The following is a 20,105-nucleotide window of genomic DNA, read 5'->3' as shown; positions in this document are numbered from 1 at the left end:
CCATCAGAGAGTTATGATCCCCAGCAAGCTTTAGCAAACTACAGTGCCCAGAATTATTTCCAGGGGGAAATGTGCTTCGAATGTGCTTTATAAAGTTGTATATAGCCTGAGTGCATTCCAAGTATGCAGGCTTTGTCACATTTTTCAGACATGGTAATACCTACCTGCCCTGTGTAGGGTGCTAGCCAGCAGCCTACTATGTGAAACTTGAGAGCCAGTATGGTGCAGTGGTTAAGAGCGGTAGACTCGTAATCTGGTGAACCGCGTTTGCGTCTCCGCTCCTCCACATGCAGCTGCTGGGTGCATAGCTGTCAACCCTCCCTGCTGTTCCCTACTGCTATATACATAGCTGTCAACCCTCCCTGCTGTTTCCCAATGCTATAATAAGGGAATTTCCCGCACAAAAAAGGGAAAGGTTGACACCTATGGCTGGGTGACCTTGGGCTAGTCACACTTCTTTGAAGTCTCTCGGGCCCACTCACCTCACAGAGTGTTTGTTGTCGGGGAGGAAGGGAAAGGAGAATGCTAGCCACTTTGAGACTCCTTCGGGTAGTGATAAAGCGGGAAATCCAATCCAAACTCTTCTCTTCTCTTCTTCTTCTTCTTGAGCAAACTGTTGCCAGCCTTCCCACCATCTTGACCTGTGCTTGCCATGATTACACAAGATGGCGGACAGGGGGTGGTCGAAGAACCTGGGAAGAAACCTAATCCTCTTCCTCTCCCGTTGATAAACTTGGCTTTTGTTTTTGGTGTGTTTGAGGGGAAGACCGGCCCTATAACTGCACTGGAAGTCACCTTGACGAAAGCCCTATAATGGCAGTTGCATCTGGGTTTGAAATGTGATTCTTCTGCTTTCAGCTACAAGTCCATTGTGGAATACATAGACGCCCAGTTCGAAGCCTACCTGCAGGAGGAGCTGAAGATCAAGCGTTCCCTCTTTAATTACCACGACACCAGGATTCACGCTTGCTTATATTTCATCGCACCTACCGGCCACTCGCTGAAATCTCTCGATCTGGTCACCATGAAGAAGCTCGATAGTAAGGTACTCCACTTCTCACCTCAATGAGACCTTGCCTTGCTTGTCGCACAATTGTAACAGTGAAGCTGATTTCTGTTGCGGAGAATTGCGGAGCGAAATAAAAATGCCATGCTAGTTCACTTAATGGTAAGAAGCTTTGAGAGCGAGAGGTGGCATTTTGATGGAGGGGTAGGATTCTGAAACTGTGGCTGATGCCACTTAGTGTGCTGTTTTGCCCTCAATGTGCTTCCTCCCACCCACCCACCCCCAAAATTGTGCCTGTTCAAATTCAGGCAGATTTACTTCTTAAAACCTACAGTTAATCGACTGAAATGGTCCTTTAAAAAGTAATTTTTAAAATGATTCCAGATTCTGCCCCCCCCCAATAGACATTTGCTTAAAATAAGGCCTTTAATTTTAGCACAAGTTTTTTTTTGTTTTTTTTGCTTTTCTTCCAAATAAGGATTAACAGCACCCACAGGAAGGGAGTTTATATAATATAAGAGGATTGTCAAGCACTGTCTGTAGTTAAAAAGCTCTTGATTTCTGGGTCAATATTAACATCATCTCTACCAGGGTTGTTGTTGGGTTTTTTTTTAAAAAAAAAAATTAATCCTCTGGTTTTATGGAAGGAAACTGCACCTAAGCAGTCCTTAACCTTGTGGCTTACGTGTGGTTCCTTCTTTTTCCTTACAAATGTTCAACCTCATAAAGCAAGAGAGAAACACAGTTTGTGGCCCTGGAAGCACATTGTGAATCACTTACATAGCACTAAGGAAAGTCCTCAAGATGCTTTACCTTTTGCACAACCTTGTGTATTTATATAGAAGGAAGTATCATAGGACCCAGTAGGACTTTCTGCTAAGTAAGTAGGGGTTGCAACCACAGCCCTGATCTGCTCTGCTTCCCAGCAACCCTGTGACTATTGTTCCCACTTTATGCATAGGAAACTAATCTGAAAAACAAGTGATATTTCCTAAGACTGTTTAGTGGTCTTGCTTGACTGTCATGGTAAACTGTGGTTTGTTGTTATGCAAACGAGCCTGTGCAAGCCTTGGACTTTCCCCTCCCTTCTTCCAGCACCTTTCTCTTCCATTTTTAGCTGTTCTCATTTTAGCATCATGTCTGAACTCAGAAGAAACTGTGGTTTGCCTTAACTGTGGCTTACTGAAGCGTGCCAACTTCAAACTTTGCTTTGCCGAAGTAGGATTGTTTCAACAAACCATTGTTATGATCATGACAGTGGTAATGATCATTACGATGTAATGATAAAGCTAATAAAAAATGAGTGAAATGCAAGCTTCTGATCTCCTCCTTGCAGTTGTGCCTGTGGACGGGGACCGCATGAGCTTGAGATGTGCACAGGTTTATTCACTTAAATTCTCTCAGAACCAGATCACTGAGCCTCTGGCAGATTTCAAACAGGTTTCCATATGCAGCTGAACTATCTTCTTTCCAACTCACATTCAGAATATTCATGTGTGTGCACAGATAGCAGCACCCAAGGAGCTCAGAAGCTCTTAGAATTCAAAACCATGGTTGCGCTATCTCCTTTTGTTTGAAATACGTTACTACAGTCTGGGTGACTATACAGCATTTCCTGTTCACCACCTCTGTAGAAAGCAGAGAGGAAACAGCTACTTGTGTGTGACTTCTATTTATGGCTAACTCCTTTGCTCTGAAATGCAAAGTGGTGGATCTTATCTGTTTCACTGCCGGTGTAGCTAATTAAGAAAAGAAAAAGAAGGAAATGAGAAGATGGGCTACACAAAGGTTTGTAATTCACATTCAAGGGTATTTGATAAGATCTTCATTCACCACAGCTTTATAACCTGAATTCCATCACCTGGAAGGCTTGGCTTGGCTTTGCATTGGAATGTCATGTCTAATTTTGCATGGAATTCATGAAGAGTATCTCAGGAGAGGGGAGAGGGGGTGGGAGACTTTTCACACCCCTTCCATGCCCCTTTCAGAAAGTGCTGTCCAAACTCCCATTCTTCTCCTCCTGCTTGCCATTGGAGAGTCCCTGCATCACCAGCCACTGGTGCAGTATGACTGAATGCTCTCTGTTTGCATTGCAGGTGAACATCATCCCCATAATCGCCAAAGCTGACACCATTGCGAAAAACGAACTGCATAAATTCAAGAGCAAAATCATGAGCGAGCTGGTCAGCAACGGAGTCCAGATCTATCAGTTCCCGACGGATGAAGAGACAGTGGCCGAGATTAATGCCACAATGAGTGTAAGCCTTGTTTTCCTTGTGTCCTCCATCCCTGCTCTTGAAAGACATGGCAATATAGGAAGCTGCCTTATACAGAGTCAGGCCACTGTTCCATCTAACTCAGTACAGTCTACACTGGCTGGCAAAATTTCTCCAGGGTTTCACATCAAGGTCTCTCTCAGACTAACCTGGAGATGCTGGGGATTGAACCTAGAACCTTCTGCATTCAAAGCAGATGCTCTAACCTATGTCCAAGCCGTGTCATGTTACTCTTTGGCTTTCTAAGCCAACTACATCTTAGATGCAGCCTAGGGCTTATTATCCACACTTAACCTTTCCTCCACTCTTTCCAGGCATGGTCCACAATTTAAAGCTCCATGTCCAAGCCCCATCCCACCCACCCACCCTTTTTTTTGCTCCAGAGCTTTCTCTGCAAAAACTGCTCCTTAAAGCTCAATAGGTGCAAACATCAGCCAAATGGCATTTGTTCCAATTCAGCTTTAAAGAATGGTTTCCACTAGGAAAGCTCAGGGCCAGTAAAAACACCCAAAACCGTTTAGGCACGAGGCACTAAAGCGCTGGTCTCTACCTGGAAAGAGAGGAGCAAAAGGATAATAATAATAATAATAATAATAATAATAATAATAATAATAATAATAATAATACAGTGGTACCTCAGTTCTCGAATGTAATCCATTCCGGAAGACCGTTCAAGTTCCAAAACGTTCAAAACGAGGCACAAATGGCTGTCTGCAAATTCAGTTGAGAAAATTGAAAAACACGCAGCGGAAGATGTTCAACTTCCATGGCATGTTTGAAAATGGAAGCATTTACTTCCGGGTTTTCGGCGTTCGGGTTCAGAAACATTAGTCAGCAGAGTCGTTCAAGAACCGAAGTACAACTGTAGTAGTAGTAGTAATAATAATAATAATAATAAACTAATTTGCACCCTGCCTATCTAGCAAAACAGGAATTGTTGGTTTGACTGCATTTTAAATATCCCACCCCAGATGTTTCTGAGTGTAACATTGGTGGCTCCCAGCAACTGGCACCCAGAGGCACTCTGCCTCTGACAATGGAGGTGGAGCAGAACCGTTGTGGCTAGTAGCTACGGAGAGCCTTCTCCTCCGTGAGCTAAACTCCTCATTTTGTCACTGCAATGCAAATAAATGGGGAACACTTCTTTTCCTGGCTCTTCAGCTATACCGATGTTGAGAGAGACAGAAGAGCTCAAATGCATGAGGAGAAGTAGGTGGGGCCAGAGGCTGCCCCAGGGCGGTGCTGCTTGGCCATGGCCACAGTGTGGAGTAGAAGCTGCCCCAGTGTGGGTGCTTGTGGAAAGGGGACAGGAAGCAGGGAGCAGGGAGCAGAGACAGTTATTTCAGCCACAGAAATGTCCAAGCGGCAGCTGTCCTGCACAGCCTGTAAGCGAGAGCTTCTCTCCACCCATCTGCCCAGCTCTTGGCTCTTCTTCCTCCCCGGGCTGGGCATGGCCCCTGGCCTTCCCCCAAAATGCAAGCCAGCCCTTCGGAATTGCACACAGCGTAATGAAAACACCACCTGGACGAGTCCCGAGAGACCGAAAACAGACCCAGCTTCCTCTTGGCTTTGGCTCTCGTTTCTAAACACACAATATCCTGGACGGGGAAGAATCCCAAGTGCCTCTTTTATGGCTAAGCAGGCTGGGTTAGGCGCATCTTTTTTCGGCGCAAGCTCAGCGGCTGTTTACTGGCAGATTCCAAGAGCTCCAGTGTGGTTTTGAGGTTTTTGGTTTGGAGCTTAGGAAATGCAGGAGGAAATGAAGTGCGCCATTCTGGCCAGGCCAGGGGGCTGTGTTTCTTGTCTGTCTTAATGCATTGCATGGTTAGAAGCTCAGTGAAGAGTTGACCATATGCAAAAGTGCTCAGTAAGTAGTGGTCCATAGGCAAAATGTGTTGCACTTTCTACCCTTCTGACTCCAGAGACAGAAGTGGGTAGGGTGGGTGGATGGATGAGCAGTAACACTGGGAGATGATAGCAGGTCATGCAATGTGGGGTGGCTCATTGGAAAGGCTGTGTTCTCCCATCCCACGTTCTCTTCTCCAAAGGGGTTCTCCAGCAAAACAAACAGCTGAGCAAAGGACATGCAAACTTCAGCTTTACGTATCTGAAGGAATGATTTCACTTCAGACATCACCCCAAACCATGTTTTCTCCAGCCACAGTTTAGAAGCCAGACCATGGTTGGAGCCTTCCAACCACAGGAGGGGACACGCTCCCGTTTTCTGTGGTCCACCTTCCTCTCCAGGCAGAGATACAATTCAGCTGTGGCTTGTCCAGGCAAAACATCGATTCATTCATGAAGTACTTCCTGTGAAATATCACGGAAGAGAGTTAACAATAAAAACATCGGTAAAACAATTTCGTCTGTAAACCCCCCCCCTCCAGTTAAGGCGATGTCACTTATGAACAGTTTGAAAACCAATATAAATGCATTGTGCCAAACCACACAGTGGAGGTCTTGTTTATAGGCTTCCCATAGCTACTGCGAGAACAGGATGCTGGGCTGGAATAACTCTTCTTAGGTTCTTAATCTGTTTTACCATTGAGAAGGAGAAGAACACAGGTGTCTGTCCCCCACCTTGGTTGGTAGGAATCTAAGTGTATGCATGCTTCTCCTATTACCACTAAGTCAGGGGTGCCCAAACCTTTTTCAAAGAGGGCAAGATCTGATGAAGTGAACATGCATGAGGACCGACCTCCCCCCCCCCCCATTTTACCCCAAAGTTGTTGAGTTTTTTTTTAGGATTGAAGTTGTTGTTTTTTTATTAGACACCAATACATAAACTGCCACAGGGGCTGGATAAAACTGGCCGTGGTGTCGGATTAGGCCTCCCCCCAAAAACGGACTTTGGGCGTGCCTGCACTAAGTGTTCTTGTTGCATCCTGAACCAGGCTTCAGATATTTGTTATAAAATTGTGCCATTAGTGGTGAGAATCCCAGTGGTTATTAATTCCACGCCAAACTTTTAATGGTGCCTATGGAGAAGGTACATTTTCCTGAAATATTCTCCCAGATATCTTTGCACCACAGCACTCTTTTAAAATTCCTTTTTATCGTAGCTTCTTCTTCTACTGTAATTGTATCTGCTGAGAACCATTCTTTTAATCGCTGCTATTTTCGCTGCTTTATAATATCCTCACTCGCCGCTGCATTGCCTCCAATAACGATTGCTGACCCTTTTGAAACAAGCATCTATTGGCGCATTCTCCTTCCACCGGCTGCCTTGGACGGCTGGCTAGTTTAGGCGTCTTGGACTAGAGCCAGGCTTCCTGCTCTCCCCCCCCCCTTATAAAGTCCCCTTTTCCTTCCTCCTTTAGTGAAAGCTAATAAAATGGGGTGGGTAGAATCTCGACTTCCTTCCATTCACCCTGCTCCCCACTCCCTAGGAAGTGTCAGCGCAGGTTTGTGCTATGGACCATCAGTATGCAAACTGCACAAGTGCATCTAATCAGAACGAGGAGGAAGCAGACAGTGAGTGCTTGAGTCACAACGCTCTCCTGTGACCGCTCCTTTCCCAGGTCAATTTATGATCCCGCCAGCCCATTTATTGCTGTCATTCCCGTTTGTCTTGCAACTCCCTCCCCTCCCCTAAGAAGGAAAGCACATCCAGCTACTGTGTGTTTTGGGAGGTACTCTGCATTCTCAGGCCCCATCCATTTTTTAAAAAAGTAAATAAAACAAAATTATATGCAAATACGATGAAAAGAAAGAAAGGGGGGGAATAAAAACAGCGCCAGCTGATACAATAAAAACATTCCATCAATCCTAATTTGAAGGTATAAGCCAGGGGTAGGCAACCTAAGGCCCGTGGGCCGGATGCGGCCCAATCACCTTCTCAATCCGGCCCGCGGATGGTCCGGGAATCGGTGTGTTTTTACATGAGTAGAATGTGTCCTTTTATTTAAAATGCATCTCTGGGTTATTTGTGGGGCATAGGAATATAGTCCGCCCCCCCCCCATGGTCCGAGGGACGCTGGACCGGCCCACAGCTGAAAAAGGTTGCTGACCCCTGGTATAATGCAAATGCTAAGGTTCTGTTTAATTCCTAGGGAAGGAAGGAAGCTGTTTCTTTGGGTGCGCATGTGTTAAGACTGTTTATTAAGATCTTCTATAATCAAATGAAAGCCAGCAAAGAAACAGTAAAAACTTGGGAGCACATACCCATATACATTTGGTCTCAACAAACCTAAGAGCAAAACAAGCAGACAACAGAAAATCTCCCACCAATATGCAATTCTAAACACACAAACAAATAAAAGGGAACCAGAGAACTAGGCCACCAAAGAAGAAGAAGAAACCAGCTCACTCAGCCTATAATGCCACTCAGATATTAGGAGGCTGTTTTGATCTTCCTTGATTCCCACCAAGCCCGTTCTTCGAAAAGTTAGGCTGTGTTCCAGAAACACTTGGACAACTTCTAAATCGGTGAAAGCCAGCGCAGTTGTCTATTGAAGTGTTTTTTCCCCACTGCTTTTACTTGGCTTTTTTTTTTTTCATTTAAGGAAAATATGTCTGGCAAAGCAACTGAAGGCTCCCATGGTCTTCCTGTGCCTCTTGCCTTGCAGGTCCACCTCCCGTTTGCTGTGGTTGGCAGCACCGAAGAAGTGAAGATTGGCAATAAGATGGCCAAGGCCAGGCAATACCCATGGGGAGTCGTGCAAGGTATGTCGGCTGCAGAGGTGGGGTCGGGTGGCAGATCTGCTTGCTCAGCTTCGGTTTAGTGAAATGCAGGGTGGCGCTGTAAAAAATAATTTCTTTGAGCAACAGCAAAAGAGAGAAAAGGGGGGGGGGAATGTGAAGAGCACATTAAGATGGTAGCTGGGACCCCAAAAGCTGTGTCAGATGCAGGAGCCTTCTCTTTCACTTGCAAACCGTCTACCCCAGAAGCATCTTTTACCGGCTGCACCCAATATGTTCCTGGACTGAGAGAGTTTTAACCACAGTATTTTAGACACCGGTAACTTCAGGATTTAGATGCCTTATGAGGAACGGCTTAGGGAGCTGGGTATGTTTAGCCTGGAGAAGAGAAGGTTAAGGGGCGATATGATAGCCATGTTCAAATATATAAAAGGCTGTCATATAGAGGAGGGTGAAAGGTTGTTTTCTGCTGCTCCAGAGAAGCGGGCACGGAGCAATGGATTCAAACTACAAGAAAGAATATTCCACCTAAACATTAGGAAGAACTTCCTGACAGTGAGAGCTGTTCGGCAGTGGAATTTGCTACCAAGGAGTGTGGTGGAGTCTCCTTCTTTGGAGGTCTTTAAGCAGAGGCTTGACAGCCATCTGTCAGGAATCCAGAGGGGGCCCATTGCTGATGCATGGAGGCAGAGTCTCCTTTCTCGATAAGCTGTAACAGTCAACTGGCAAAAGGGAGCATTCACTGGGGGTACAGAGTGAGACTTTAGAAACTGCCTTATGGTTGAGACACATGGGAGACTGCAATACTATAAAAGTGAAGACCAGAAATGACAGCTGGGAACAACTGCTGTTTGGAAAGCTATGGCTTGTTTAATGTATATGCTCTGTTTCTTGTGTCTCTTGAAAAGAGATATAAGCTGGTGCCTTTCAGAGCAGCTGTAGCATAATGATTAAAGGCCCTGATTTATGAAAACATGAACTAACTGGAGCAAGCCATTAGCTCTCCAACTCCGCTTCCCATCTTTTAAAGAATGCTGGACTGCTTTACAGGGTTGTTGTAGCTATTGCTGATGTATTGCATGTGAGGTGCCTTAAGCTCATAGGAAAATCCTTTGGAGCGATGGAACTGGTCTAATGACTAGTATCTTCCCGAGGGAAATCAGGGCTTTTGTGTGTAGAAAAGGAATTGGGGCGAGGGGAGGGTGAAGAGGACAGAACCTTGATAAGTTTTAGATTGCTAAAGGAGCCCTGTTTAGGGAATCTTTAATGTTTAATAGGAGTATTGTATTTTAATATTCTGTTGGAAGCCGCCCAGGGTGGATGGCGAAACCCAGCCAGATGGGCGGGGTATAAATGTATTATTATTATTATTATTATTATTATTATTATTATTATTATTATTATTTATTTTGTAGTTGAAAATGAAAACCACTGTGACTTTGTGAAGCTGCGTGAAATGCTTATAAGAGTGAACATGGAAGACTTGAGGGAACAGACTCACAGCCGACATTACGAGCTCTATCGCCGCTGCAAGCTGGAAGAGATGGGGTTCAAAGACACAGACCCCGACTGCAAACCATTCAGGTAAGGAAGCTGCAACACCCAACCGGCATGGAAAGCAGAGTACATTTCTGGAGCACTTGCCCAAGGCGTTCTGCTGTAAGAATTTCGTAGTGGCACAGCTCGTTTTGAACATTGCCATGTTCCCAGGCTTTCCTTTAGGCAAGCCAGTTACCACCTGCAGTTTTCGGATAATGTATTGACCTACCTTCCAGGGCTGTTGTGAGGATTACAACAAACACACAAAGCACTTTGAATGCTTAAAAGCTCAATGATGATGATGATGATGATGGGTTCATACCTGCTTTTCAGGCAAGAATGGCTCCCATAGCAGCTCTTAATTAAGTCCACACCAAGGTTCAATAAAATTATGGATTTGTAGGTGTGTGTTTTTGTGCATCTGTGTGAGAAAGAGAGAAAGAGTTGGGAGACTGTCTTTCCTTGGCAAAACAAAATAATTTTTTTCTTCTTCCAGTAGCACCTTAGAGACCAACTAAGTTTGTTCTTGGTATGAGCTTTCGTGTGCATGCACGCTTCTTCAGATACACTGAAACAGAAGTCACCAGAGGGTTGGGAGGAATATTACTCAAAAGGGTGGTGGGAATGGGTGATTGGCTGATAGGGGTGGAAAACCTGTTGACGACTGTTAACGACTGCAATTGGTCTTACAGGGAAAAGAAAGGGGTGAGATGGCTAAAGATAGCTTTGTCATGTATAATGAGATAAGAATCTAATGTCTTTGTTCAGACCAGGTCTCTCCATGGTTTTAAGTTTGGTAATTAGTTGCAATTCATCAACTTCTCTTTCCAGTCTATTTTCTGAAATTCCTTTGTAGTAAGACAGCTACTTTGAGATCTTGTATAGAATGTCCTGGGAGACTGAAGTGTTCTCCTACTGGTTTCTCTGTCTTGTGATTCCTGATGTCAGATTTATGTCCATTTATCCTTTGGCGTAGGGTTTGGCCTGTTTGTCCAATGTAGAGAGCAGTTAGTCATAACAGTTCAGGTTCCAGGTTATTCCTTTCATAGGAAATGGGACAGTGGTGGCTAATGCTCACTGTGGCAGAAGGCAAGGAGACCAGAGTAAATGGCAGGCAGTTCCCCTACCCCACCTGGACTGGTCGTAGGTAAGGAGGCTAACTGTGGACAGGCTGAAGTTGGGGAGGTAATGCCCCATTACCCCCTAATAGAAGGGGCTGGACTCATTGGCTAGTCCAATAGTAACTATGTCGACCCACAGAACCAGCCCTTCCACTGATCTGCTATGCAGACCGAAGACATTATCCTATGGCTGGCTTTATAGCTATTAAATAATGATTAACAACTTCCTGATAACGGTTCCCAGCCTCTTGTCGCTTCTGAGATGAGGCCACACCATAATCCTCCCCATATGCTTTCAAATTTTATCTCCTCGGCTGTAAAGGGAAAGACGGCTGAGATGTGCAGGGTGGTGGACTCCGTACCAAAGGTCAAATTCTACGCTTGCTTGGCAATCCCCATAGATGCAAAGAATGCATAAAGCCCTGTATATATTTTATTGGTGGTATGTGTGCATGTCAGCATGGCGAAGAATTCTACAGAACTTACCAGGTGGCTAGTTTGCCTGTAAACACATTCCTTGGTAATCCACCCGTGGCCTAAACGAGAGAGCAGACTCCTATAACTGACAAAAACTTCCCTTTCCTTTATGGGTAATCCTTACTCTTTGCTGGGCGACAGGATGATTGGCTATTTGAGCCAGTATCTCTTTTCTCAATGTATGAAATAGTTCAGATTTATAAAGCAGCTCTGCTTTGTCTCTGAGCAACAACAAGTGTTCTGTTCAAATATTCAAGCGTAGGAGCAAAGTGTTGGGTCTCATCTACCCCAGTTCACTGTTGTTGTTTTTCTGAACATGGTGGTTTCTTGGCCTAATCTGCCGAAGGCAGGCTTGGCTCCCTCTGCCAGAGTTGTGCGCTAGCGACTGGCAGATGATGTTGGGTTTTCGTTCGCCACCCACCTTCTCCTGTTTTCCTCCCTGTCCATGTGGCTAAGCAGGTTCTCCTCACAGCCTGCCAAGCTTTTGCCTGGTCTGGATCCAGACTCTGCTTCCAGCTTATCTGCTACTGCATCAGTCTGCATCTTAAATCAGTTTCATATAGAAATAGTATATGAACATGGTCATGTTATTTAATTGGGGGAAGAAGCATCCGCACTGTTTCCTAGGAATGGTAATTGGATTCATTTGCTGCCATAGAGAGCTAGAGGTGGGTATGTAGCTATAATTGTGTGTACAGTGGTACCTCAGTTTTCAAACGTTTCCATTGAACGAACATTTTGGTTTTTGAATGCCGTAAACCCGGAAGGAAATGCTTCTGTTTTCGAACGTGCCTCGGAAGTCGAACGGCTTCTGCTGAGTGTATATGTTATTTTTATCAATTTTCTCTATTAAATTTGCAGACCGCCCTTTGCGCCTTGGTTTTCGAACGTTCAGAAACCGAGGTACTGCTGTATATGTGTGTGCTGTGAAAACAGGATGCTGAAGTCGATTGACAACTGACCTGATCTATCAAGCTCTTCTTAGGTTCTTATGACTCACTGTCAGCATCACGGCTAAGAAGGGATTTTAATCCAGGTCTTCCTGTTGCAAAATCCAACACTATAGCTCAGCAGTCTGCAACATGGTACCCGCGGATGTATAGATAACTCCAAAGCCTCCTTAAGTGTGTTTACCTCTGTATCCCTTGAAAATACATAGACATGAAGGAGGAGGTAGTGATGCTCTTCCTCTTTCTGTTCTATTTGCAATTCATGACTCAGATTAGTTCTGCTGGATCTGACTCCTGCCCAGATCCCTTGGAAAAGTGAAGCAAGCTTTATTTCTTTCGTTCTTTTATGGGGCGGGGGGATGATCTGGTCTGGGAGGAGGAGGAGGAGAGAGACAAGATCAGAGAGGTTATCACCTACACCACTCCCTCAAAAATCCAAATGTGCCCACAGGCCTAAAAATGTTGGCAAGACCTGTAGATGCTGTCTTGTTAATGGCAGCAATCGCCAAACGCAGTGTTTTTCAACCAGGGTGCCTTGAATGGTGGTCAGGGGTGCTGTGGGCAACACTGGCCTCTGTCCTTCTTTCCTTCCCTCCCTCCTCTGATGCCCTTTTGTGTCTCTGACTCCTGAAGGCTTGCACAGCTGTTTGTTGCAGCAGCCCCGGCTATAAGCTCCGCAAGCGAATGATGCCTCTGGGGCTGGCCAGGGGGTGCTGGTTGCCAGGAGCTGAGGCAGCCTCAAAGTGAGCAAGCAAGCGGGCGAGGGAGCCCAGCCAGCCAGTCCACCAACCCTTGCTGTTTGGAATGGACAGACAAGTCCCAGGCCTCTGTGGGACAGTGTGAGGAGGCACCTCACTTTGGGGGGGGGGGCAGCTCAGAGACCTTGGTGGCGGCAGTGGCTGCCCAGAAGACTCCCAAAGAGAGGGGAGAGGAGGTTGAGGAAACCCCCCCACAAGAGAGGGTGTTTTTAAAAGGGTGAGAGGCTGCCAGCTCTGCAGGCAAGGGGTGGCCTAACTGGGCTCCTGAGCCCCACAGGGGTGCCTCAGAAAGAATGTAGTTGGTCAAGGGAGCCGTGGACTCAAAAAGGATCTGGCCAAATGGATCCAAAATGGCTTCCGCTTGGTGGTTGCAATGAGAAAATTGCAGGGGTAGGACAGAGCCAAAAGTAGCAATTTATTTATTTTCAAGTTCAGATAGCAAAGAGGAAGTGGAGAAAGAGAGGAGATAGAGGACCACAGATAAGGGTACTTTCTTCTCGCCTCATAGCGCAAGTCGGAGAATAGATGTGAAGTGCAGGCACTTTTAATCTTTTCAAACCAGCCTGGACTCTTCAGCAAGCCAGCCTTGCTTCCTGACAGGGAGCAGAAAGCATTCCAGGAACTCTTGAAGCCAAGCTGGATAAAGAAGTGGTGACAAACCATTTACTTCATGAAGGACCCAGCACAAAAGGGGCGAGAGGAACTAGATGCTTCCCCGTTATCAGGCAAACTTCATCAAGCTCCTTGGCAAGTGATGCTTTGGTGTAGTTCTAAGAAAGGGGGGAAGCTGAAGCAGGGTCTGTGCACAGCACAGCTTGGGTGTCGCGTTTTGCACCACACAGAAGAAGCATTGGTAATGGTGCCTTCTCCAGGTGCTTCATCCAAGGGAGGTGCAGAGAGTGGACTTTTCAGTAGTGGCCCCCACTGTTTGTGGAATGTTTTCCCCAGAGAAACGTGTCTGGCACCATCCATGTTGGTTTTTAGGCACTAGGCCAAGATATAGTAGTAGTAGAAGAATGAATGAATGAGGAAGGAAGGAAGGAAGGAAGGAAGGAAGGAAGGAAGGAAGGAAGGAAGGAAGTACTGTAAGTAAGTTATTCAGGCCTTCTTTGCTTTTCATCCAGTTTTGTGCTTCTTTTCACAAACACTTTTCAACTGAGGAGGACTTGATGTTTCCACACCACAAAAATCCTGGCTGGAAGTAAATATTGTTGGGATGAACAGTTATTTATTCAGTGTATCCCATTTTTGTCCTGTCCTTCCTTCAAAGAGCTCTGAACTGTGTATAAGGTGGCAAGGCTGGGTTTTTTTTGTTTTGGGTTTGTTTTTTTTGGTACATTATAATTTTATTATCTATATGTCACCCATCTGACTGGGTTGCCCCAGCCACTCTGGGCAGCTCCAGGTAACCTCCAGGTTGCACAATCTTCGGGTTATGGCCGCAACAAACCCGGAAGTGTATACTTCCGGGTTTCGCCGCTCGTGCATGCGCAGAAGCGCTCTGCGCATGTGCAGAAGCGGTGCCTCTAGTTACGGATTTTTCAGGGTGCGCATGGCACCCCGAAACAAATTTAATCCATAACTAGAGGTACCACTGTACATTGCTGCCCTCAGGTGTCTTCTAAAAGTCAGTGTGGTGTAGTGGTTAGGAGCGGTGGACTCGTAATCTGGTGAACCGGGTTCGCATCTCCGCTCCTCCACATGCAGCTGCTGGGTGACCTTGGGCTAGTCACACTTCTTTGAAGTCTCTCACCCCATTCACCTCACAGAGTGTTTGTTGTGGGGGGGGGAGGGAAAGGAGAATGTTAGCCGCTTTGAGACTCCTTCGGGTAGTGATAAAGCGGGTTATCAAATCCAAACTCCTCCTCCTCCTCCTCCTCCTCTTCTTCTCTTGGACATCTGATGGGAGGGCACCACTACCAAGAAGGCCCTCTGCCTGGTTCTGTGTGTGTTCCAAGTTCAGCTGCCAGTAGTACCTCCCAGATCTCTGGTAACAGGCCTGGGAAGACACACACAAACTCACACACCCGTGGGGAGTTGCTTCTGCCAATAACACATTAGATGGACTCATGGGAGAGTTTGGTGTAAAGGCAACCTTCCATGCTCATACTACCTTTTATCCTCTCAATAACCCTGCAAGATATGTCACTGGCTCATGTTCAACCTCAGCTGATTTATCAGGATCTGCTGGTTTTTGTTTTTATTTTGTTCTTCCTTCGATGTTACTCATCCTTGATACTAATGAGGTTTGGCTTTCTTTCTATCTGCCCACGACCACCACGTCCCCTCTCTTCTTCTTTTTTACGGGGTGCTTCCATAACAAGTCTGCAAGAGACCTACGAAGCCAAGAGGAATGAGTTCCTGGGTGAGCTCCAGAAGAAGGAGGAGGAAATGAGGCAAATGTTCGTCATGCGGGTAAAGGAAAAAGAAGCCGAGTTGAAAGAAGCAGAAAAGGATGTAAGTGGTCTCCTCCCCTCACTCTTAATACATGATCCCCACCCTACCCCACCCGACTCTGAATGATTCAGCTTGGAATCGTCAGGGGGTCCATATGGGAGCACTTGTGTGAAGCAGAAAACACAAACCAGAGTTATTTTTGGCTTGATCATGTATAGGGTCCATCCAGACTGGTGTTTTTGGTGTTTGGGTGCATCCAGCAACAAGTCATTGTCGCAGTAATAATGCATTTGTGCTGGACATCCTGCCACTATATTAGTTGTTCCGCAATGCTTCCCAAGAGTTACCACATTACTGGATTCTCGTGCTGCGTAGAGCAGCAAAAACATGACAAAAAAATAAAGCCCCAAATAATACCCATTTGTGGTATTAAAAAACTACAGGATTTCTGCAGGAAGCTATGGGGCACACACCGACTGGAAGCAAAGCAGTACAGTGGTACTTCGGGTTACTGATGCTTCAGGTTACAGACTCCGATAACCCAGAAATAACGCTTCAGGTTAAGAGCTTTGCTTCAGGATAAGAACAGAAATTGTGCTCTGGCGGCGCAGTGGCAGTGGGAGGCCCCATTAGCTAAAGTGGTGCTTCAGGTTAAGAACAGACCTCCGGAACGAATTAAGTACGTAACCAGAAGTACCACTGTATGTCCACCCTGAAAGTGTTGCAGGCATGAACCCTATTGAAAGTGGGATCCCATAGAACCTCCTCCAGTGTTTTTGTCAATGCATGATTAAAAAAAAAGATTTCTGGAGGGGCCCATAGTCAGTCCTGACCAGAGTCACCTAGGTCACTTGTGGGGCTAGAGAGGGAGATAGAAAAAGGCTGGGCCCAGTCTGGAGTTGAACGTTCATCAGGTAGAAGGCACTGCTACCACTCAACCACAGCCAAACTCCTGGTGTTTATGTCAGAGTGGATCAATCCACAGTCTTCAAACTGCTTCCCAGTCAAAGGGGCTGATGTTTCACACACCCTGTTCCCTTCTCTGCTTGAAGAGGGTGCTAAGACCTTGCTCAGTTGGTAAAGCTGGAGACCCTTAATCTTAGGGACCCACATTGGGTGAAAGGTTCCTGCAGGGTTGGACTAGATGGCCCTGGTGGCCCCTTCCAAGTCTACAATTCTATGATGCTGTGATCTCTGACCATAGGCCATGAGTCTGCTTGTTCAAGCCCCTTCCATCCTTTGAGCCTGGTGCAGCAGGTTTGGACTATTACAAATTTCCCCCTGCACTTAACGGTTCTTCTCTCTCTCTCTCTCTCTCTCTCTCTCTCTCTCTCTCTCTGCCTCTCTCTGTGTCCATGACCTCCCTCTTCCTTTCTGGTTGGGCAGCTTCACGAGAAGTTTGACCACCTAAAGCGGACTCACCAGGAAGAGAAGAAGAAAGTGGACGACAAGAAGAAGGAGCTGGAGGAGGAGCTGGGCAACTTCCAGAAGAAGAAAGCGGCAGCCCAGCTGCTACAGTCACAAGGGCAACAGGCTGGCTCTCAACAAACCAAGAAAGACAAGGACAAAAAAAAGTAAGCCATTGTCTCAGGTCGAGCTCTGTGGGCTTCTGTTCCAGTGTGCTGTCTTCCGTTGCATGTCTGTATCCGCTTCTTCCCATTATCAGACTGGAAACTGGGCTTCCCTCCCTCTCCCCCCCCCCCACTCAAAAAAAAAAAAAAACCAGACTGAATTTTTTTATATATATAAAAGAAAATACAGGTTTGTTTGCTTTTTCCTTAAAAGAGGAACGGGGAGGGAATATGACCGGCTTTATTTTTTTATACAGAGGGTACCTAAATAATATTTTGTAAAAGCTTTGACTAGCTTGTTCAAAGAAGCAAGAGAGCAGTTGGAGAGCAGAGACCGAAAGCGAGCCCACCCAGCAATCGGCTGAACCGACTTTGCAATAAGTCTTGGATTTTCTGTTGTCGGAACAAAACACATAGCGGCCCGTCTCTCACTGTCTTTCCCAGTGATGCTTCGAAAGGTCTGTGCTTAATTCATTGTGTAAAAACCTAAGCCTTGCCATGATGGGCCAGCGCAGAGGTGACAGTTCTCCCGAGTGTTAGCTGCGTGGTTTAGTGAATGTGTTGGGCCGCAGGATCATGCCACCGGGTTCCTTTGCCTCGCCTCCGGGTATTGCGGGCAGGAGGGGGAGGATGTGATCCTGTGGCCCCAACCCCCTTAACTGCAAGCAACGACTTGGCTCATATTGCATTCATAACCAGCCAGAGGTATATTCAGCTCGGAGTCGCTTAGTGCCAAAAGCGACTATTTGGAAAAGTGGCTGTTAGAGCCTGCAAGTAACTCTAGTTACAGTATAAACTTATATGTATATCTGGTGCCAGTTCTGCACCTCTGCTAGCCAAACAAATTAGCAGTGCTGGGTATGCTATGACTGCAGTACAGTGCTTCTTATTGTAGAAGTATAAAATAAAACAAAATCAGCAGTCTGGCATCATTGGAGCAAGCCAGGCCCGCATATGTGCAGCCAGACCTTTAGCCGCTGCTTGGCTGCAGAAGTGAAGAAAAGTTCTGCAGGCACGTAACTGCACCAGCAATGGGAGTGCCATGCATGGATGGGGCTCTGGAGCTATGCACATGGGTCTCCCAAGTGCTTCTTGAAGGAGCAGCAGCACACGCAAAGGCAGTATGTTTCCTCTTAATAAATACCTTTCAGGGGAAATTTTCGAAGCACTGTTGCAGTGTCTCTTGAGAAAGAGAGAAGCATACTAGGCATGAACCTTAACAGGTGTCTGGTCTACAGCAGGACCGCTAAGCTCTTTCTCTTCCCACATCATTGTTCTCCAGACCGTTCTCTGCTAATCCTGGTGGGTGCCAGGGCTGCAGCGGGTTTCCTTTTGATTCCACACCTGGGCATATGGCTCTGCACGCATGGCACCCTAAGGAGATGCAGCTGGGGTACAAGCGGCCACTGGGATCTGCAGGTTTGGGTGACGTTTGCCACTTCCGTAACTTCCCTGGTTGCATTTTTTTTATAACGTTGGAGTGCTCCTGCAGGTCACTTACAAGGCCTCAAAGGTACTGAAAAGGGCGAAGTGCAAAAGATGGAGCCATTTCCTGGCTTCAGGATTATGTACTTGCAATGTAGGTATACAGATTTGCCTCTTTCGTGTCGACCTTTTTAAAAAGGCGTTGCGACCATTGAAGAGAGTTACAGGAGCAATCTCGCACCACAAGAATGTAACCAGGGATGTGCACCCCCCCAAAGGTCTTTCCTTACCTTCTTTGCAATTTTAGAGCCAGTTCTGTCTCCCGGGCTGATGCTGCAAGTCCCATCTGGGCGAAGGGCAATCAGCACAGGGACCTGATCCCTTCCCTGCACACGTCTGTTTGTGAGTGACGTGCCGGTCACCCACAAAAACTTTGGTGTGGAAACTCCTTTTAGTTACACCTCTGCCAGCAGGAGTTGACCCACCAAAGAGCATCTTCATACCCATTCCTTCTTTCTCTCTTACTTGTCCTGAATAGGCTTAGTTTCTGCAGTAGCTAAACCAACAGACACCTTAAAGACATAACTCTTTGCACTCAGTGCTGCTCTTCAAAGCTTCTAGTTCCTCCATCCTTCCTTCCGCCCAACATTCTGTGGCTATTGACCACACCCTGTCCTCATTAAACTGCTTTTAAATTTCCCTCCCTTAGGATCTTTTTGGAAGGTTTATTTTTAACGTGCAAAACTTGGGGGGTCTGTCCCTCAGTCTTGCTGATGATCTCCTCCCGCTTCCTTTGTGCGTGGATTGATGCCATTTTGGCTAGGCAACCAGCAACAGTCACATGACATAAGTATCATGTAACGCAGGGGCCAAAATAATTTCCATACACGGTGTTCCCAAACGACATGGGTTGCAAAGGACTTCAGTAGATCCGTTAAAATTTTTGTGCAGTATATATCCCTGCCACTTCCTACATCGGGTGAATTGGGCTCATGTTCATGACAGCTCACGCCACAAATTTAGTGCTGGTCTTTAAGGTGCTACCAGACTCTTAGTTGCTTTTGCTACGGCAGACGAACAAGGCTACTTCTCTGCTATAACCGAAGTCTTATTCTGCAATTTTTTAAAATGAGCAGAGTGAGGTCCAATTTGACTGTTCTAGCTTCTGACTGTGCTTCCCTTGTGGGGGGGGGGGGAATTAATATGTAGGTTATATTTTTTAAAATGAAGGATTCTTTGAAAGAGTAATTATTTTTTGAAACTGTCTTTACATGGAAGAAACACTATTTTTTTATATATCTTACAAACATCTGTAATGGTGATTGCTTGACCTAGTCGAGGAGGTCTGTCTCTGGACTCAGTCGAATTTGCACATTACAGGAGGACGTTCCACCTTTGGGAAATTGTATGTTTTCAGCATCGATTGGCTGTCTCACCTCACCTTGTGCCCCTTTGACCTTGTTCACAATGCACCTTTATTGTGGAGCAATTAAGGAGCTCGGGTGCAATTCGGTCAGACATTCTGCTGTGCAGAACCCACATTGGGGAGCTGTGAAAGAGTATTCTCCCATTGATTGCAGACAAACTTCAGGACAGGTTTAGACCAGGACTGGGAAGCCTGTAGACCTCTAGATATGGCTGGCTCACAGCTCCCATTGTCCTGAGCTCTGCCCATTCCGGTCAGGGCCTCAGGTTCTCCATCCATGCCTGGTTCATTTAGTCCCATGTTCAGTGCCCCAATCTCAGTTTCTAAAATGGGAGGCGGTGGAAATGAGCTTCACTTGGAGATAATTCTCCTTGGATTCAGACACCCTTCTCCAACACCAGATCTGTGGGGCTGGCTGCGGTTCTTCAGTGGTGAAGGAAAAGCACTCTGTGCGAGAGGGATTTCCCTAACGTTACTATAATATCACATCTTCCAGGGCTGAACGTGGCAATAGGAAG

General features: G+C 46.2%; 1 protein-coding gene across 4 annotated transcripts in view; it reads left to right on the top strand.

The window, feature by feature from the left end:
* The window catches only part of SEPTIN11 (septin 11), a 95,042-nt gene that overhangs the window by 57,447 nt on the left and 17,490 nt on the right, over nt 1–20,105 (top strand). For 2 of the 4 annotated variants that reach the window (XM_033160857.1, XM_033160856.1), the window contains exons 4-9: nt 859–1,045; nt 3,103–3,264; nt 7,788–7,947; nt 9,339–9,507; nt 15,093–15,225; nt 16,552–16,739. In XM_033160857.1, coding sequence (XP_033016748.1) covers nt 859–1,045; nt 3,103–3,264; nt 7,788–7,947; nt 9,339–9,507; nt 15,093–15,225; nt 16,552–16,739 — 999 coding nt within the window. Of the gene's footprint in view, nt 1–858; nt 1,046–3,102; nt 3,265–7,787; nt 7,948–9,338; nt 9,508–15,092; nt 15,226–16,551; nt 16,875–20,105 lie in introns of those variants that run through there. The other 2 variants (XM_033160859.1, XM_033160858.1) reach the window with 2 other exon arrangements.

Source organism: Lacerta agilis, chromosome 9 (assembly GCF_009819535.1).
Source record: "Lacerta agilis isolate rLacAgi1 chromosome 9, rLacAgi1.pri, whole genome shotgun sequence".
NCBI classification, from domain to species: domain Eukaryota; kingdom Metazoa; phylum Chordata; class Lepidosauria; order Squamata; family Lacertidae; genus Lacerta; species Lacerta agilis.
This window is presented reverse-complemented; position numbering and strand designations above follow the sequence as displayed.